Raw genomic sequence first — 19,358 nt, forward strand, 5'->3', positions numbered from 1 at the left:
CACCTTTTCTTAGAATTTCAACAAACTGTTTGTTTTTATCCCAAGTAACCTAGAATAGGTATGAGAAACAATATAATTATTCTCTTAAACTCTTTGAAGCCTTTCATTCAAGTGGGACGATAGAAGCCTCGCTAGTGGAAATAACTTGCTTCGACACATAGTTTATCAAATTAGCTGATTTCATATGCCTTCGTCTCTGATGTAGTGTCATCCACATCCATTTGTTGCTCCCGTCTCGAATCTCATTGATATATAACTTTACTCCCACTTGGCTTGTCGGAAGAGATTTCTTTCTATAAAGACATTATCGCGAGCAACAAACACTTTGTTTTTTACACGATTGTAGGAATAATACCTCTTAGTTTCCATGGGATAACCCATAAAGAGCTGTTTGTTTGATTTAGGGTCTATTATTTCATCTTTGTATACATTTATATTGATTTCATAACCTTTAATCCTGTTTGGAAAAGATAAATTTGGAACATTCCAATTCATAACTCTTATGACATCTTTTCTACAGCTTTGGTTAAGTTTCATGTTTAGTATATTCGCAATTGTTGTTGTAATATATGTCCTCAAAACGATATTTGTAAATCATTAAAGCTAATCTAGGATCAAACCATGGCAAGAAAAGTTTGATTCCTTCATTTAAACATACATTTTAATTGTAATGTTTCTAGATTGTGAATTAATTCAGCAATTCCCTTAGATGATCATTCCTTTCGAGTTAAATAATTATCACAACAATCATATTGTAGTGTTAATTAATCATGTCAAACTGAATTTACATTTTATTTTGGAATTTTTAACATTTCAATGATTCTAAGCTTTACTTCATTAAGTAATTATCGATATATTTACTTAAATTGTTGGTAAAAGCAATGAAATAGTTAAATCTCTTTGCTAATTCTTGAACTCGTTGGTTCACACACATCATATGTTTGTGTTCCAAAAGGTCATTTTAGCTCTTTGACCCTTTCAACTAAAAGGCAACTTGGTCATCTTACCTTATCAAGCATGACTTCTAATTCTCAACTGATTCATAATCAATTTAGAATAAGAGTCCATTCAATATAACTTTTGATGTGCAAATGATTTATGTGACCTAACCTTACTTGTTGTAAGTAAGTTTATCTTTAAATCATCTAAATTGCTTTTGGTGATCTACTTTTATCAATGTCATAAAACAAAATTAACTCGTATCTAGCAAAATGAAAACAATTTATTACCTTGGTCATGGATTAACACTTGTCTAAGACAAGTAACCAAATTAGTATTAGAAAACAAAATCGAAATATTGTCTCATCAAAAATGGAAATTGTTCTAAAATCATGATAAACTGATCAGAAAATAAAACTATAAAGTTATCTCTAGCCACTCAAACACTTTTAGTGCTGTGGACATCTACTTTTGGCCTCCTTTCCGATAGGAATTGCAATGACGATAAATAAAACCATCTTCGTGTTTGATTAACGTGATGAACACTTATGGATAACTGATTGAATTACAAGAACATAATAATAAGCTAGCCTAACCCAAAAGCAAAAACATTAAGGTCCAATCAACTAAGCCCAATCATAATTAGGCTTAAGCCCGAGCTTAAGCCCTAAAAATGACGAATTTAGAGGCGTCTAGGTTAAAATTGATGCTGCCGCAAATAAATCCTAGCGCATCTCAAAGAGTCGCGCTGGTCTGGCGCGCACAACTCACAAGGTTGCGCGCAACCTCCAGTGATGCGCTTGCGGAAGATTCAGAATTTTATAAAAATATGAAATCGAATCTTACCATAATATTGCGCGCAAGATAATCTATTGCGCTGCATATAGCAGTGCAACTAAATCACTTGCGCTGGTCAGTTGCGCGCAACCCATTCAGATGCGTGCGACACCTGCTGCGGAAGAATGCTCAAACCCCTAATCGTTTCCATTCCCTATAAATAAGGGCTTAATACGAGCCTCAAAAAGATATAAATTAACCTAAAACGCTGGCAGTAAATTTGTGAACTTGTGTGCAACCAAACCCTCTTGTCCTAAACACTCACCCCTCTTAATCTTTGTTACTACGGTGGAGGTTCCCGAACAAGGAGTCCATAAGTGTTCTAAAAGAAGATCTAGCAAAGAGAAGTGGTAAATTCCCGAGCACTTAGATCAATCACCTTTATTTTTATTATTTAAATGGACTTTAATTAATTAATTAGTGTTGTTTGATCACTTTAAACGGATTTCTAATTAATCAATTTCACAAAGTATCTTGCGTTAAAAAATAATAGAATTGAATAATCTATTGTTGAGTGATCACTTAAGCCAAGGTGAATCTTGTTTATTTTGTTCATCTCATGAACTTGAATTAAATAAAGAATAACGACTTTGCAATGTAATTCCTACGTGAGGAGATCAATGTGTGTAAATAAAATCAACTAACTTAGTTTTAGGTATCACGTTGCATATATTATTTGGTAATGAATGTGTGAAAAAGGAAGAGCTAGTAGAGGCCGTAATTGGGGCTAGAATAGCAATTCCTCCCTAAAAGGAACGTTATTTTAGTACCCTCGTAAGCTCCTAAACTCGTTTCTGGTTTATGTAGACCAATTTGGGCATGGGTAAACTTATGATGCGTGCTAATTATCCCTTGAACTCCACTTGGGAGAAAGGCATGAACGAGGTTTATGAGTTTTCCTAAAACTCATTGGCGACTCATACTTGTTTCTTACAAAAAAGCGTGATGAGAGTATCATTTCTAATTCAAGGTCTCGCAAACAGTCAGGAATTCAAATCCTAATACACCCTAACAAGTGTAAAGTCCTAGGCTTTTAAAAGAGACATGGGCATCTAAGGAGAAGGATCCCTACGATGGGAACACCCTCCTTACAGTGGCGACTCCACTGGGGACTTAGAGGTTACAAGATTAGTTTGTAGTTATGGTTCAAGGTTTCCAACACTAGGTTGCTTATGGATTGTAACGAGAATTAACTTGGATAATCTCTAATTAGAGACCGAGACTCGAATGCATAATATCTTCCTTTTTCACAAAAGTAAAAACCAAACAAGCAACATTGCATCATGCATAATCATAGCACACTTTAACCTTTGGGGATTGGCTCATTGACTAGGGGTTTCCAACACCAGGTTTCTATCCAAAAATCAATAACAATCATCCCACCCATATCGCCAACAAAATGTTGGGAGGGCTATGTCATGAGTCAACACGTTGAGTGATTGATTTGTACGTTGTTCCTTAAGATATGATACATTTTGACACCCAAGCTTGTGACCTTAGAATGGCATTACGTGAATCTTGGCTTATTGTATGCTTATATGATTACGTGACTATGTATGATGTGTTATGATAGATTTTTTTTTTATAGTTTGGTTTAGGTTCCCGATTACAAAGTTGTCTCTTCCTAATTTTGAGTCATATTCGAAGGGTAACACAAAAAAAAAAATCGAAAAAAATGAATTAAATTACAAAATAAAAACTGCTCAAAAAAAAGTTGCACGAGCAGGTGGCGCGCGCAACTTATTGAGTTGCGCGACCACAACCAGCGCAAGAGATTAGGATGTGCGCGCCAGCCGCGTGCAGCCTAGTTACCTGCGCGCGCCTTCTGCTACGAGCCTTTTTGATTTTGCGAAAAACAAATTAGCTCGTTCAAACAATATCTTCATTGAAGAATTGTTTAAAGACAATGTTATCCGTTTGAATATATCTTGCGTTCTTTCCTCTTCTTTTTTCCTAAACAAGCATATTGATTTACTTATCCTTTCGTACTTCTTTTAGGGTCGGTTTCCAAGCTTGGGAACGAAGTCTCCCGAGCGCTCTCATTCTACGTTTACCACCAAACAATCCACCCCTATCAAACCACCTTCCCTCTACAATAAGTTCTAGTCCAGCAACAATGTCATCCATAGAGCAACTTCAAGAAGAGATTGCTCGCTTGAGAGAAGAAAAGGCTCAAGAGGCCGAGGAGAGAAGAATTAAGAAACTTGAAAAACTGTAAAGAAAAATGCCAAATCTTTAGCTTTTCAACAAAAGATGGAACAATTATCCATCAAAGAGAATTCGTTAGAGAATCTTGTTCTTTGTTCTACAATGGGGAACAAGTACTACGATGCAAAAATTTTGCTCCACCTACAGGACTCACTTTACCAAAAGAGTTTATAGCTACGGACTTGCCAATATTCAAGGTGACCAATTGATATGTCCATTTTATATAGTAATTTACCCCCGTCCCTTGGTCATAATTAGTAGTGTTTTTGGCTCTTTCGAGCCACTTTTATTGCTAATTGGTGTTTTCTAGTGTTTTCGTAGTCTTTGTTGAGTTTTATAGGAAATTGCACCTTTGGAGCATTTTCTCGAGTTTTTTCATGGAGCGACTACGGAAATTAGAAGAGCACGACCATCTTTGAAGCCCAAGGCCGGTTAGAGTCATCGAGCCGGTGATTAAGGGTTCGGTAATTGGGATACCGAGGTATTTGGACCGAGTATTCAAGACCCGAAGAGGAAATCCGGATTGGGCCGAGGAATCAAGTCCAATCGAAGTCCAAGCCTCGAAGAGAAGCAAGGGCCCGATCGGGCAAGCTAGCACGATCGGGCGCGACATGCATTTGGTGCTGGTGCGTGGCCTAAGGCGCGCCCGATCATGCGAGCATCTAGCTCGATCGGGCGTCGCTGCTAACAAGAGGCGCAAGGAAAAAGGCGCGCCCGATCGGGCGTGTGTTTTTCTCAGACCTGATTAGATTAGTTTTAATTTTTGTTTTGAGGAATGTTTAAGTACGAATTATGTACGTAATTTTGGATTACCTTCTTCTTCAGATTTTCTCTCTCTACTTAGAATATTTTCTCTCTCTAAAATTCTTTCTCAACTTTTGTTCTTAATTACTTCCATTAATCCAGATTTCCTTTGGTAACGATTTCTTCTCCTTTAATTTCAGCTATTTCATTTACTTCTTTAATTATTTTTTGTTTTGTTTATTTGATTAGTTTAGTTATGATTATGTCTGAGTAGTTTAATTCTAGGGTTTATGGGGATCCATAATTAATATGAAGGGATAATTTGTTATTATTGATTATTGGTATTGCATGATAATTTCTTATTGAATTGTTTTAATTCTTTGCAATTAGATTATGAATCGAGCAAATGTAATTTGATTGTGAATGTTTAGCAATATTGAATTGATGAATCGAGTAGATGTTAATTTAATATTAAAGGTTATTTTTAATAGGAACTTAGATCTAGTAAATTGCGAGAGCCTGTTAGATCTATGTTGATTAATAAATTGCGAGAGCCTGTTAATCATGTTATTTGTGCAATGTTAATTATTAATTATTATGTTTTATCCCGGAATATTAATTATTGGTGAACCTGTGACCCTAGGCCTTCTTATTATTGTTTTTCTCCCTAAACTTATACATCGTAGTATAGAATTTATTCCCAAAAAATATTGGTTACTTAGATAATTTAGATTATAATAATTAATTAGGAGTAAAAAGATTTGTTTCCCTTTGGAGTTCGACCCTACTTCCCTATCTACTTTAGTTAGAGGACTTAGGTATTTACTTTTTATTAGGGGATACAACTTTACCCTGTCAAAATTTGGCGTTGTTACAGGGGAAACAGTTTTATTTTTATTTTCTGATTATTTTTTTTGTAGTCTAGATTATCCCCTTTTGTCTCAGAGAACATTAGTTCTTTGAGGCAATTCTCATATTTGTCTTTTAGTTCCTTGTTTATGCCCAGGTGTTCCAGATCAGGTTACATCCCATTCAATCCTGAGATCGAGCGCTCTTTTCATAGGCAAAGGAAAATCTATAGACAAATTCTGGCGGGTTCTGAGGAGGACAATAGTCGAAGAGATCCTCCCTCTGATTCTAGTGACACAAATATTCCTCCAGATTCAGAATCAGAGATGACGGCCCAGAAGAAACTCAGTGACTACTCGCAGGCGAAGCTCACAGATTTCCCGCACCTTACTCCCACTCCGGCACTAGATGGAGTTCAATTCGAAATCAAGCCCCAATTCATCACTATGATAGAGAGGAAGCAATTGAGTGGAGCTAAGGGTGAAGATCCTAATCTTCACATCGCATATTTCTGCCAATATTGTAACACCATTAGACAAGCCGGAGTCACGCAAGACCAAATCAGGGAGATTCTTTTTCCTTTTTCATTATGTGGCAAAGCTAAATTATGGTTTAATGGTTTGAATAGAACTGCACTTGGTATTACTGACTGGGAAACTCTTGCTTTGAATTTCTATAATAAATACTATCCTGCAGAGAGAACAGCGGTGCTAAGGAGTGCTATTTAGAACTTCGCTCAAGAGGCCGACGAAACTCTATATGAGGCTTGGGAGAGGTTCAAGGATCTACAGAGAGAGTTCCCCCACCACAATCTAGCACAATGGCAATTGATCAGCATTCTATAATGGACTTGGAAATTCTTCTAGATCAGTGCTAGATTCTGCAGCTAGTGGGAGGTTCATGAATTTAAATGTGGACGATGCAGGATAGGTTATCAAAGACATGGCAATACACAATTCCCAATATGGGAATCCGAGAGGGTTTGCAAATAAAGGAAAACATAATGTCGATTCCGTATCCTTTTTGCAAGCTCAATTAACGTCTATTTGTCAAAAATTAGATAATCTTACTGTTGCTCCTAACTTTGTAGCTAATGTTTCTGCTGTTGCTAACAATGAAGCTTTTTGTGAAAATTGTGGAATTGTAGGTCATTGGGAGCAAGATTGTAGGAGCTTTATGAACAAGTTAATGCCTTTCAAACCTATAGGCAGAATAACCCATATTCCAATTCCTACAATGCCGGTTATAAGAACCATCCATATCTTTCGTATTGGAGCGCCAATGTACAAAACCCTCCACCTCCACAACAACCACAACAGCAAACTCCACCACAGCAAAAATATTATCATCCTAATTCCGGCCAGAAAAGCCAAGCATCACCCTCATCATCTTCGACCCTGCCATGACAGAATTTAGAGCAATGCTTGCCAATATGCAAAAGCATATGGAGAGTAGGGATGCACAAATTGATTATATCCTAGCCCATAATAAAATCATGGACAATCAAATTGCACAACTTTCATCTACCCTACAATCCCGTCAGCAGGGAGCTCTACCATCGCAACCTATCCATCCTACAGATCATGCCAATGCAATCACTCTAAGGAGTGGTTCACATTATCATGGACCTCCTATGCCAAAGGAAGATATACTAGTTCCTGATCTAGATTCCTTTATACCAAACGTTAATCCTGCTAGCCCTGTAGGGCTACAATTAGATACTAACTCTACTAATGTTTCTGTGAAGGGTAAATCGTAGGATAAGGGAGGAGATGTGCAAAGCCCTGTTATCAAACTTCCATTCCCTAATAGATAATTGAAGAGTAAGTTTGATAAACAATTCGGTAAGTTTTTAGAGGCTGTGAAAAACCTGCAGGTAACAGTTCCTTTTACTGATTTAATCACTCAAGTTCGTGCTTATGCTAAATTTATGAAAGACATTCTGACTAGGAAAAGGGCCTTTAATGAAGTAGAAAATGTAGCTTTCACAGAGGAGTGTAGCGCTTTATTGCAAAACAAATCCCCTCCTAAATTAAAGGATCCCGGTAGTTTTTCTATCCCTTGTTTGATAGGGAATGTTTTTATTGATAAAGCTTTGTGTGACTTGGGTGCTAGTGTCAGTGTCATGCCATCGTCTGTCTGTGCTAAAATTAATATGGGAGAATTAAAAGTTACTAATATAACTTTGCAAATGGCAGATTGTTCGGTAAAATACCCCTTAGGTATTTTAGAGGACGTCCTGTCAGAGTTGGTAAATTTTTTATCCCTGTTGATTTTGTTGTGTTAGACATGGCAGAGGATACACAAATACCCATTATATTAGGTAGGCCTTTTCTCCATTCCGCAGGAACAATTATTGATGTTAAAAATGGTAAACTAACCCTTTCTGTAGGTGACGACAATGTTAATTTTAATTTAGGGAAGGTTTTGAAAGGGCCTATGTTAGAGGAGAATTGTTGCTATATTGATGTAATTGATATAATGGATGATATTTGTAATGATAGCTTGCCACAGGTTCTTGCGAGGGATCCCCTAGAGGAAGTCCTCTATGAGAATTTATCTAGAGACAATGCAAGCGTTTGGGGTAATGAGGTACAAGATATTGAAAAGGCTCTTTCCTTAAAAGAGTTAAGCCCCAAGGAAACAATGAAGGTAGTAAATTTAGTTCAGGAATCAAAACCTGCAGAGGTCAAGAAACCTGAGCTAAAACCTCTCCCTGCTCATTTAAAATATATTTTTCTTGATGAACAGGAACTATACCCCGTGATCATCAGTACTGCACTTACTGACCTACAAACTTCCCAACTTCTAGGGGTTCTCAAAACCCATAAGAAAGCTATTGGGTACAGTATTGATGATCTCAAGGGTATTAGCCCTGACTTTTGTATGCACAGGATACACCTAGAGGACAACTATAAGCCCTGCATTCAGTCCTAACGAAGATTAAATACCAACATGCAGGAAGTAGTCAAGAAGGAGGTTATGAAATTACTTGATGCAGGTATTATCTATCCTATTTCTGACTCCAAATGGGTAAGTTCGTGCAGGTAGTGCCAAAAAAAGGTGGGATGACTGTGATAACAAATGAAAAAAATGAATTAATTCCCACTAGAACTGTAACAGGGTGGCGTATGTGCATTGATTATTGTAGATTAAATATCGCCACTAAAAAGGACCACTTCCCTCTTCCCTTTATAGATCAAATGCTTGAGAGGTTAGCTAATCATAAATTCTTTTGCTATTTGGATGGCTATTCGGGATTTTTCCAAATTCCGATTCACCCTGAAGATCAAGAAAAGACTACTTTTACATGCCCCTATGGCACTTTTGCATATCATAGAATGCCCTTTGGTTTATGTAATGCACCCACTACCTTTCAACGTTGTATGTTAAGCATTTTTTCTGATTTCATAGAGTCTATTATGGAAGTCTTTATGGATGATTTTAGCGTGTATGGTTCTTCATTTGATTCATGTTTAATTAATCTAGCTAAAATTTTGAAAAGATGTGAAGAGTGAAATTTAGTTCTAAATTGGGAAAAATGTCACTTCATGGTGACAGAGGGAGTAGTCATAGGTCACATTGTATCTGATAAGGGCATACAAGTGAACAAGGCTAAGATATCAGTGATTGAGCAATTACCTCCCCCAGTTAATGTTAAGGGAGTTAGAAGTTTCTTGGGGCATGCGGGGTTTTATCGCCGTTTTATCAAAGATTTTTCTAAAATTGCTAAAACACTGACTCAGCTCTTGCTCAAGGATGCTCCTTTTATTTTTACTGATGAGTGTCTCGAGGCTTTTAACAGGATTAAGCAGGCTTTGATATCGGCACCCATCATATGTGCTCCATATTGGAACCTTCCTTTCGAGATCGTGTGTGATGCAAGTGATTTTGCGCTAGGAGTCGTGCTTGGACAGAGAAAGAACAAGGTTTTGCATGCTATTTATTATGCAAGCAAGACTTTGGATGAAGCTCAAGTCAACTATGCCACTACGGAAAAGGAGTTTCTTGCTGTTATTTATGCTTTAGAAAAATTTTGATCATACCTTGTTGGTTCTATAGTCATTGTTTTTACTGACCATGTAGCATTGAAGTACTTGATAGCCAAGGCGGAATCAAAGCCAAGGCTACTCCGATGGGTTCTTTTGCTCCAAGACTTCAACATAGAAATAAAAGATAAAAAGGGAGTAGAGAACGTAGTGGCAGACCACTTGTCACGAATCAGGTATGATGAGGGTAAGGATTCTCTTCCTATAGATGATTCATTCCCTGATGACAACCTGTATGCAGTTGTAGAGCAACACCCTTGGTATGCGAACTTTGCTAATTATTTAGTGGGTGGTACTCTACCTCCTGACTTGTCCTACTAACAGAAAAAGAAATTCCTTTCTGATGTTAAAAATTATTTTTGGGATAATCCTTTTTTGTTTCGTGAGTGTGCAGATGGACTATTTCGCAGGTGTGTTCTCGAATAGGAAGTTCATGGCATTCTTACCAGTTGTCATACCTCACCTTATGGAGGACATCATGGCCCCACTAAAACGGTGGCTAAGATTAACGAGTCAGTTTTCTATTGGTCCATTATGATTAAGGATGCTAACACTTTTGTGCAGGCTTGTGACTCTTGCCAGAGGACTGGCAACATTTCGCAGAGGCATGAGATGCCCCAAACCGGGATTCTTGAAGTAGAAATATTTGATGTTTAGGGTATTGATTATATGGGGTCGTTCCCATCTTCCAATGGGAATTGCTACATACTCGTAGTCGTCGATTATGTGTCCAAGTGGGTCGAGGCCATAGCTTCACCAACAAACGATGCCAAGGTAGTCATCAAGATCTTCAAGAAGATCATATTTCCGAGGTTTGGTGTTCCACGGGCTATTATTAGTGATGGAGGTACTCACTTCCATGAAAGACAATTGGATAACCTCCTTAAGAAGTATGGAGTATATCATAGAACCAGGCGTAGTTACCACCCTCAAACTAGTGGTCAAGTTGAGGTCTCTAATAGGGAAATCAAGGCGATTCTAGAAAAGGTAGTAGCCAAGTCAAGGAAAGATTGGAGTATGAAGCTTGATGACACACTTTGGGCATACCGAACGGAATTCAAGACACCAATTCGTACTTTGCCTTATAGATTAGTATATGGTAAAGCATGTCATCTTCCCGTGGAGTTGGAGTACAAAGCTTTTTGGGCGATCAAGGAGCTTAACATGGATTCCAAGGTCGCAGGTAAGAGAAGACTCCTCCAACTCAATGAGTTAGATGAGTTTAGATTGTCGGCATATGATAATGCGCGAACCTACAAGGAGAAGACCAAGAAGTGGCATGACAAGAGGATCTTACCAAGAGAGTTTGCACCGGGTGATAAGGTTCTTCTCTTCAATTCTAGATTAAATATTTTCCCAGGAAAATTGAAGTCTAGGTGGTCCGGTCCCTTCACTGTCACAAGGTTGAACAAATTTGGTTCGGTAGAGTTGGTCAATGACAAGGGTGAAGAGTTTAAGGTAAATGGCCAACGATTGAAAGTGTATCATGAGGGCGCTACTAGTACAGATGTGGAGGAAACCCTCGTAACTCCACTTCCAACCTGATCAAAAAGGTGGTAAGAAGGTCGTGCGGGACCTAGATAAACCAGCGCTTTGTGGGAGGCGGCCCGTATTTCATGCTTTCTAGACTAGTTTTCCTTTTTTCTTTATTTTTATTTTAGAGAGGCGAGGAGAGTGAAATTTTACCTTTTATAAGTGTTTTTGTACAGGTATAGATTTGAGAGGCAAAGAGACTTAGAAAAACTTCAAGAGAAAAAGAAAGAAAAAGAAGAGGCGAAGATAGAGAACACCAGGCCTGGGTACGGGCCCGATCGGGCAATGTTCGCCCGATCGGGCGCGCACCTAAGGTCGGATTTGAGCAAAAATTTCGCCCGATCGGGCAAGGAGTCCCGATCGGGCGCAAAATGTTGATTTTGTCGGAGCTAAATTTTGCCCGATCGGGTGTGCAAGTGAAGAAAGAAATTGAGGAAAATTTCGCCCGATCGGGCGGAATTTTGGAGAAATCGAGTGCCACAAAAAGAAATATCGGACAAAGCTCGCCCGATCAGGCGAGCAAAGGGCGATTTTCAGGTTCAAGTTCGCACCCGATCGGGCGGAGGTCGCCCGATCGGGCGCGCCTATTTTTGGGCGTCCCCTTTTATTCCTTTCCCTTCTTTCTTTCCTCACTTTCTTCTTCTTCCATCTTCTTCATTACTACTTTCTCTCTCTAAAACCTCCATTTTCACACCTTCAAACTCCCTTATTTTCAAGATCTCCTCCAATTCTTCCATCAAAACTCAAATATTTTTACATATTCTTAATCCTTTCATCTTTCTCTACAATCTACACTAAATTTCTACCACTTTCTCTCAATTTTTCTCAAAACCCTAAGAGAGAGAAAGCTTCAATTCCTACCATTTCTCATCAAAAATGGCTCTCAAAAGATCTAGGACCATAAGGGGGGAAAGCACAAGGCAAGAAGCGCCTAGGATTGACCCGGAGTTGCAAGTTCTGGGATGGGAGAGGGTGGTCATCACCACCCAAGAGAAAAGACAAAGGATGATCAATCTCACGTCAAGGCAGGTAATCCCTACACGCTTTGTTCATCACCCCACCCTTGCTAGATTAGGAATTGATAAACCCGTAGAAAAATTGTTTAAAGGAATTGGCATGAGTGGTTTGTTTAACTTGCATTATGATACTTATGATAATTTGACCTTGGAATTTATTTCTAGTTTTAATGTCACAAAATCTAATGCTTTGATTACTCATGTTCAATTTAGATTGCTTAATAATGATGTTAGATTGTCTTTGAGAGAATTTGGCAAATTATTTGAGTTAAAATCGGATAGACCAATCGAACCTCCTCAAGACAACATTGCCGTTGTCTATCAATCTCTTACGGGGGATGCTAACTTGAACCTCCAACATGCCAAGGGCACTTGGATACAGCATCCCGTGCCAAAGTTTTGGCAACGGTTTGTTGGCCTTACCATCTTTGGGAGGCATGAACCCGCCAATGTTAGGAGGGATGAACTATAATTGTTAGGATTTTACATGATACCTAGGAGTGATAAGCTTAACATTGTCCATAGGATGGCCCAACACTTCCAAAGGGTGGCCAATGCGGCCGAGGGGGGTAGGTCTAGGGTACCCATTTATTTTGGCGGTCTAGTAACTCACATAGCGGTCAAACACCTTAACTTTGTCCCTAACAACGAAGGGAAGGTAGTCGGCCCGACACTTATGGACCTAGCCTATTTGGGGAGTCTCATTTAATAGGTTTAACCCTAAACCTGTTAATCTATGTTGGTTGAATATTAATGCACAAACAAAACTGTTATTGGCGATCACTTGAATTATAATCATATTAACCCTAAACAAGATTATTAATTATCTTATTAAGCGTGATTACAAGTACAAATTCCCTTTAAACATGCATAAAAGGTGTGATCAAGCAATAACAATAAATATATATCAAGCAACATAATAAAATAATCATAATTATAATAACAATCATAATAATCATAATTAAAATAATCATGTTAATAATAAAGCATAATATTAATAGCAAGATCCTAGGCATGATACTAACAAGCTATGATTAATAACAAACCCTAGCATGTCACTAAACATATAAAAATCAAAGCTTTAACCCTAACATGATACTAACATGAATATTAGGAAAGAAATAGGAAGCATCATACTTTTAATCATAATTGATATTAGAAATTTTTAGTTGTTACCCTAAACATGATACTAGGAAGATCAAAACACCCTAACATGACATTAGGAATCAAAATAACAATCTAAGCATGATTATCATAATATCAATAAAACCATTAAAACACTTACTTGGATGCCTCTTATCTCTTTCTAATAACAAAATACACGCGTTAGTAACTTCAAGGAAAATAATAAAACAAACAATTAAATTAAATAATTGAAATAAAGATTAAACTAGATGTGGGACCAAACCCTCATAAATTAAAACCTTTCACGTCTAGGGCGAAGGCAACTTCGAATTATGCTACGTGTTTCTTGGTATTGTGAATGCGGAATTTTGTTAGAGAGAAGGCTAGTTTAGAAAAGAGAGAGAGAGAACAACCTTTAGCTTAGAGAGAGAAGAGAATTAGAGAGTTGTTGATATTTTAATAGAGAGAATTGATGAAAAACGGAGGTTTTAGGAGGCTATTTATAGAGAAAATCAGCCAAACGGATAGAAAAACAAATCAGAGTTTCGACGAGGAAAAAAGAGATTAGCGCCAGGCACTAATGTCTGTCGTCAGGCGCTAATTATTATTTTCACGCGTTTTCTTAATCAGATAAAATTTAGTCGTACAGAAGGGAAAAATCGTATTTTCCTTAAAAACACTATTATTCTAATTAAAACTCCAAAAAGTCAACAAAAGTCAATTTATCAGCGCTAATTGAATTAGGAATGATAAGAATCTTCTAGAAGAATCTAGAAGACTAAAATAAATTCTAATAGCATTAGGAATGATAAATACATATTAGGCCCTCCTCTAAATCATTGGGCCGCATATAATGATCAAACCGGGCCCAATTTAGTAATTTGGCCATAACTTCCTCATTATTCATCGGAATTGGGCTTATAATATATCGTTGGAAAGCTCTCTTCAAGCCCCATCTAACTACACCATTATTGGACCCTTAAAATGGACCAAACCAAACTAGATTGTCTGTTTTCTTAAAATAGGTTTTCAAAAACAGAGAGAAAAGAAAAAAATTTAAACTATCCGCAACACTAGACTTTCCACACATTCACTTCATTCGATTATAATTCGACGCGAAAGGTACTCATCACCGGGTTTGGTTTTGGGGAGACACAAATGGGTGTCTACACTTGCATTAAGGATTCTATTAAATATTTAAAAACTTTCATTCCAGAAAGCTCACCTAATGAGGGGATAGACAATGATGCTAGACCTGATGAGCAAATTTTCATAAGGAGAGGTAACCACTTTGCCAAGCTACTTAACCACACACATAAGTGATGTCGACATTGTTAATTGATATTCACTAAAATAAATCATTTGCATGCAGAAGTCACTCATCAATGTCGTCGTACCGATGGGTTTGATAGACGTTGGGAGATTGGACCTAGAACAGTTGTGTGTCCTAATTGCAAGGCCCTTATGTGGATAGAAGAAAGGGTAAAGAGTAGCAATAAAACACACCCAAGGTTCAATCACTGTTGTCAAAGTGGGCAAGTTATATTGCCGCTTTTACCTTTGACACCGCCATTTTTAATGTCACTTTTGCCACATCAGCAATTCCGAAACAATATTAGAGCTTTCAACTCTATGTTAGCTTTCACCTCTATGGGCGGTCGGATTGATAACACTGTTAATGATGGTAAAGGCCCCTTTGTCTATCGTATACGTGGTAGTAATTACCATCAAATTGGAACTTTACTCCATGAGCCGGGAACAGGTCCTAAGTTTGCACAGTTATACATCTATGATACTGACAATAAAACATACAACCAACTACATCACATGGGGGGCGCGGAAGCTTCTTCCATAGATCCAGGAATTTTACAAGGACTAAAAATGATGCTTGATGATATAAATCCTTATGTCACAGTATACAGAAATGCTGGCAATGTGTTGCGCGATCAAGGTGAGCATCAAGATTTGGGAATTAAACTTATTTGCGCAATAGAAGGCACACAATGTATCCAACCAACCGCAAGTGAAGTGGCCACATTGATGGTAGGTGATGGAACTGAAGACATAGGTAATCAAGATATCATATTGCAAAAAATAGATGGTGGGTTACAAAGGATTGATGAAACTTATCCAAGTTATATGACTTTACAATACCCACTAATATTTTCATATGGTACCGATGGATGGAGAGTTGGGATACCTAAGGCGTCAAATACAAGTACCAGTCGAAGTACTGTGACAATGCGACAATTCTACGCATTTAGGATACATGATAGTGAAGAAGAGGGTGACACCTTGATAGATTCCGGACGCTTATTGCAACAATTTGATGTTGATGCATACGCTGCAATGGAACAATATCGATTATCATGGATAAGGAGAAATCAAGGCAGGCTTCGCTCTGATTTATACAATGGAATCCAAGATGCAATCAGGGCTGGAGATGTCAATGCTACCAATGTAGGTCGATTATTCATATTACCATCATCTTTCACACGAAGCCCCCGTAATATGGCCCATCATTATCAAGATGCTTGGCAATTGTTCGCGTTTTGGGTCCGCTTGATTTATTTATAACTTTCACTTGCAATCCAAACTGGCCTGAGATTGTAAATGAGATATCTACACGTGGAAGTCGTCGCACTGAAGATAGACCAGACATTGTAGCACGTGTTTTTAAGATTAAATTGAAACAAATGCTTCGCGATTTGAAGGATAACAAGAAGTTTTGATAAGTCATTGCTGCTGATTTGTATTGATTAATTGTGTAATCTACCTATATTTTTTGACATATTTAATTAATTAACATGGGACATATTTCATGTGTCAGATTTTTATGTCATTGAATTTCAAAAGCGCGGACTTCCACATGCGCATATTCTCATAACATTTGCTCCAGAAGATAAGCCTAAGTGTCCAGAGGATATAGATGTAGTTATCTCTGCGGAAATCCCTGACAAGGATATAGATCCTTTGGAATTTGAAACAATAACCAAGAACATGCTCCATGGACCATGTGGGCCATGTTTAGTCGATGGAAAGTGTTCAAAGAATTTCCCGAAGAATTTTGTACTGAAACCACCTTTGATGATAATGGCTTTGTGCAGTATAGACGTAGACAACATATAGAGCCCATCATTGTTAATGGAAGGGAGGTAGATAACCGTTGGGTGGTACCATATAATAGAGATCTATATGTTAAGTACAATGCACACATAACTGTTGAGCGTGTTGCTGCGAGAAGTGTGGTAAAGCATCTATACAAGTATGTTACTAAAGGTCAAGATCGAGCAACAGTTGTCATTGAAAACAATTTAACGACACGACGTGGTCAAGAGGTACGACAAGGAAACAGAGTGGATGAGATAAAACAATACTTAGATTGTCCATGGACCGAGATTGCAACAAACCATGTTAACTATGTGGTTTCAAGCTAACAAGGATTTTCTAGAAGAAAATCAATACACTTACCAAAATTTTCCTATGGGACTCACATGGAATCGTTCTACAAAAAGTTGGGCACAACGGCAAGAAAGACCTTACACTAGTAAATTGCCTTTTGTTTATCCAAATTCTGGGGAACGATATTACTTACGGATGCTTTTAACTAAGGTTTGTGGAGCGGAATCTTTTGAAGATATATGAATTGTTGATGGTGCCATCCACCCTACCTTTAGATCTGCATGTCATGCCTTAGGGTTGCTTGACGACGATAATGAGTGGCGTGAAACTCTGTCAGAAGGCTTACTGGGCATCGGGTTCACAGTTGAGAAACATGTTTTGCTCCATATTGATGTTTTCAGAAGTAAGTGATCCGAAATAGTTGTGGGAACAACATTGGGGTGAACTTACCGATGACCTGAAGAGAATGATGCAACGTCAAACTAGAAACCCTAACTTACGATTAACTCCCGAAGAGATGCAGAATCAAGGATTACAAGAGATTGAGAATTTATTGAATAAACTTGGAAGGTCATTGACAGATTTCCCTGACATGCCACAACCTTCTTCAGAGTTAGCACGCAATGCCTTAAAACGGTTGATAAGAGATGAACTTTAATATGACACACATGATGAAGCCAACAGATTTGATACCTTAGTTAGAGGGTTAAACACGGATCAATATAGAGTATATGCTGCAATACTCGATGCTCATTCTCGAGATGTCGGTGGCTTATTTTTTTGTTTACGGCGGTGGTGGGACAGGAAAGCATACCTGTGGAACACTCTGATTGCGAAATTCAGATTTGAAAGAAAGATCGTGCTCTTTGTGGCTTCATCGGGAATTGTTGCTTTATTATTGCCTGGGGGTAAAACCGCACATTCGACTTTGAAGATTCCTTTTGATCCTGATCAACATTCCGTTTGTAACTTCATAAAAGACTCAACCCATGTTGATTTGATCTGGGAAGCATAATTAATTATATGGGATGAGGCTCTAATGACCCCTTGATTAGCATTTGAGGCGGTAGATCGACATTTCAAGGATATTTGCAGTGACAATAGAGTTTTTGGAGGTAAATTAGTTGTTCTTGGTGGAGACTTCAGACAGATACTTCCCGTGGTGCCAGATGAAGGACGAGAATCTATTGTTGCAGCTACCTTGCATCGAGCGTCCTTTTGGAGAGACTGCAAAGTTATGTGTCTAAGTATAAACATGCGTTTATGTCAAAGTGACGTTCCCTCTGATACCCTTGAACACATTCGAGAATTTGCTGATTGGATAATTAGAGTTGGAGAAGGAGTTATAGCAGGATTGCCCATTTACAGAGGAAGGTGAACCAAATTGGATTGAAATACCACGTGATTTTTTGATAACCAATGATGAACATGGTTTGCAAAATCTCACTAAATTTGTCTACACCAACTTGCCTTCAAATTACACGGATTGGGAGTACCTCAAGGATCGCGGAATTCTAGCACCAACAAACAATGATGTAGATGAGTTAAATTCGAAAATTTATCAATGCTACCAGGAAATGTGCATAGCTACTATAGTTCGGATACTTTGGGTCATACATGAGATGATGGTATCCTTGATAACATGGAGCCTATGGAATTATTAAACTCATTAAATTTGTCGGGTCTTCATAATCATTGCTTAGAGTTGAAAGTTGGTTCCCCGGTAATATTGATGCGAAATATGAACCAATCCATAGGGTTGTGCAATGGAACATGCCTTATAATTAAGAAATTGGGTTACAGAGTGATTGAGGCACAAGTGATCACAGGTCCAAGAGCTACAAAATCAGTCTAATTCCGCGAATTGTTTAAATACCTTCCAACAAGAATATAGATCTCCTTCTTAAAAGAAGGCAATTTCCATTAAAATTAGCCTTTGCCATGACAATAAATACGAGCCAAGGATAGACGTTGAGAAAAGTTGGCATTTTTATCCCTAGGCCCGTGTTTAGTCATGGCCAATTATATGTTGCAATGTCACGAGTTACATCTCCTTCCGGGCTAAAAATCTTAGTACAAAATAAGAAGGATGTTTCACACAGTTTGACTAAAAATATTGTGTATAAGGAAGTATTAAATAGTGTAAATTAGCTATGCATGTAGTTTTGTTATAACATTTATTTAGTAACTCTTAGCAATGTTTGTTTTAGTGTAATTTCAGAGCTATACTATTTTTTTTATATATTAGATTTTCTTTGTCATGTTAATTCTTCTATTTTACTTTATTAAAGATTTATTTCATTATCTATACTATTTATGTAACCTTTATACATGTGCAAGGTTGGATCAATAATGATATATTATGTAAATGATTTTTTATGCCCACTTCAATGATGTTAAAATGCAAGAAATGAACACAAGATACACACCATGCCATTGCATTACCCTTACGACATTGAATGTGAATATGAGAGTGAGTTTATTAAGGATGGTCAATGATCAGAGTAGAGCTAGAGGTACAAATTACGTCCATCGTTCGTGGAGTATGGTATTCATTGACTCAGAGGTTTGAACTATATTTTTACTAAGTGCTTACTTTTTTTTTTTTAATATATATTCATTTATTTGACACTTATGTATGTATGAAAATTTCAAT

At 37.7% G+C, this 19,358-nt stretch overlaps 1 protein-coding gene across 1 annotated transcript; it reads left to right on the plus strand.

Annotated features, from left to right (window-relative positions):
- Window positions 1–10,790: 10,790 nt before the first annotated feature.
- LOC110695567 lies at window positions 10,791–11,171 on the plus strand. Its single transcript, XM_021872783.1, has one exon. It carries the CDS (start codon window positions 10,791–10,793, stop codon window positions 11,169–11,171), a length of 381 nt encoding a protein of 126 aa, XP_021728475.1.
- The last annotated feature ends 8,187 nt before the right edge of the window (window positions 11,172–19,358 follow it).

This window comes from Chenopodium quinoa, unplaced genomic scaffold, assembly GCF_001683475.1.
Source record: "Chenopodium quinoa cultivar QQ74 unplaced genomic scaffold, ASM168347v1, whole genome shotgun sequence".
NCBI classification, from domain to species: Eukaryota; Viridiplantae; Streptophyta; class Magnoliopsida; order Caryophyllales; family Amaranthaceae; genus Chenopodium; species Chenopodium quinoa.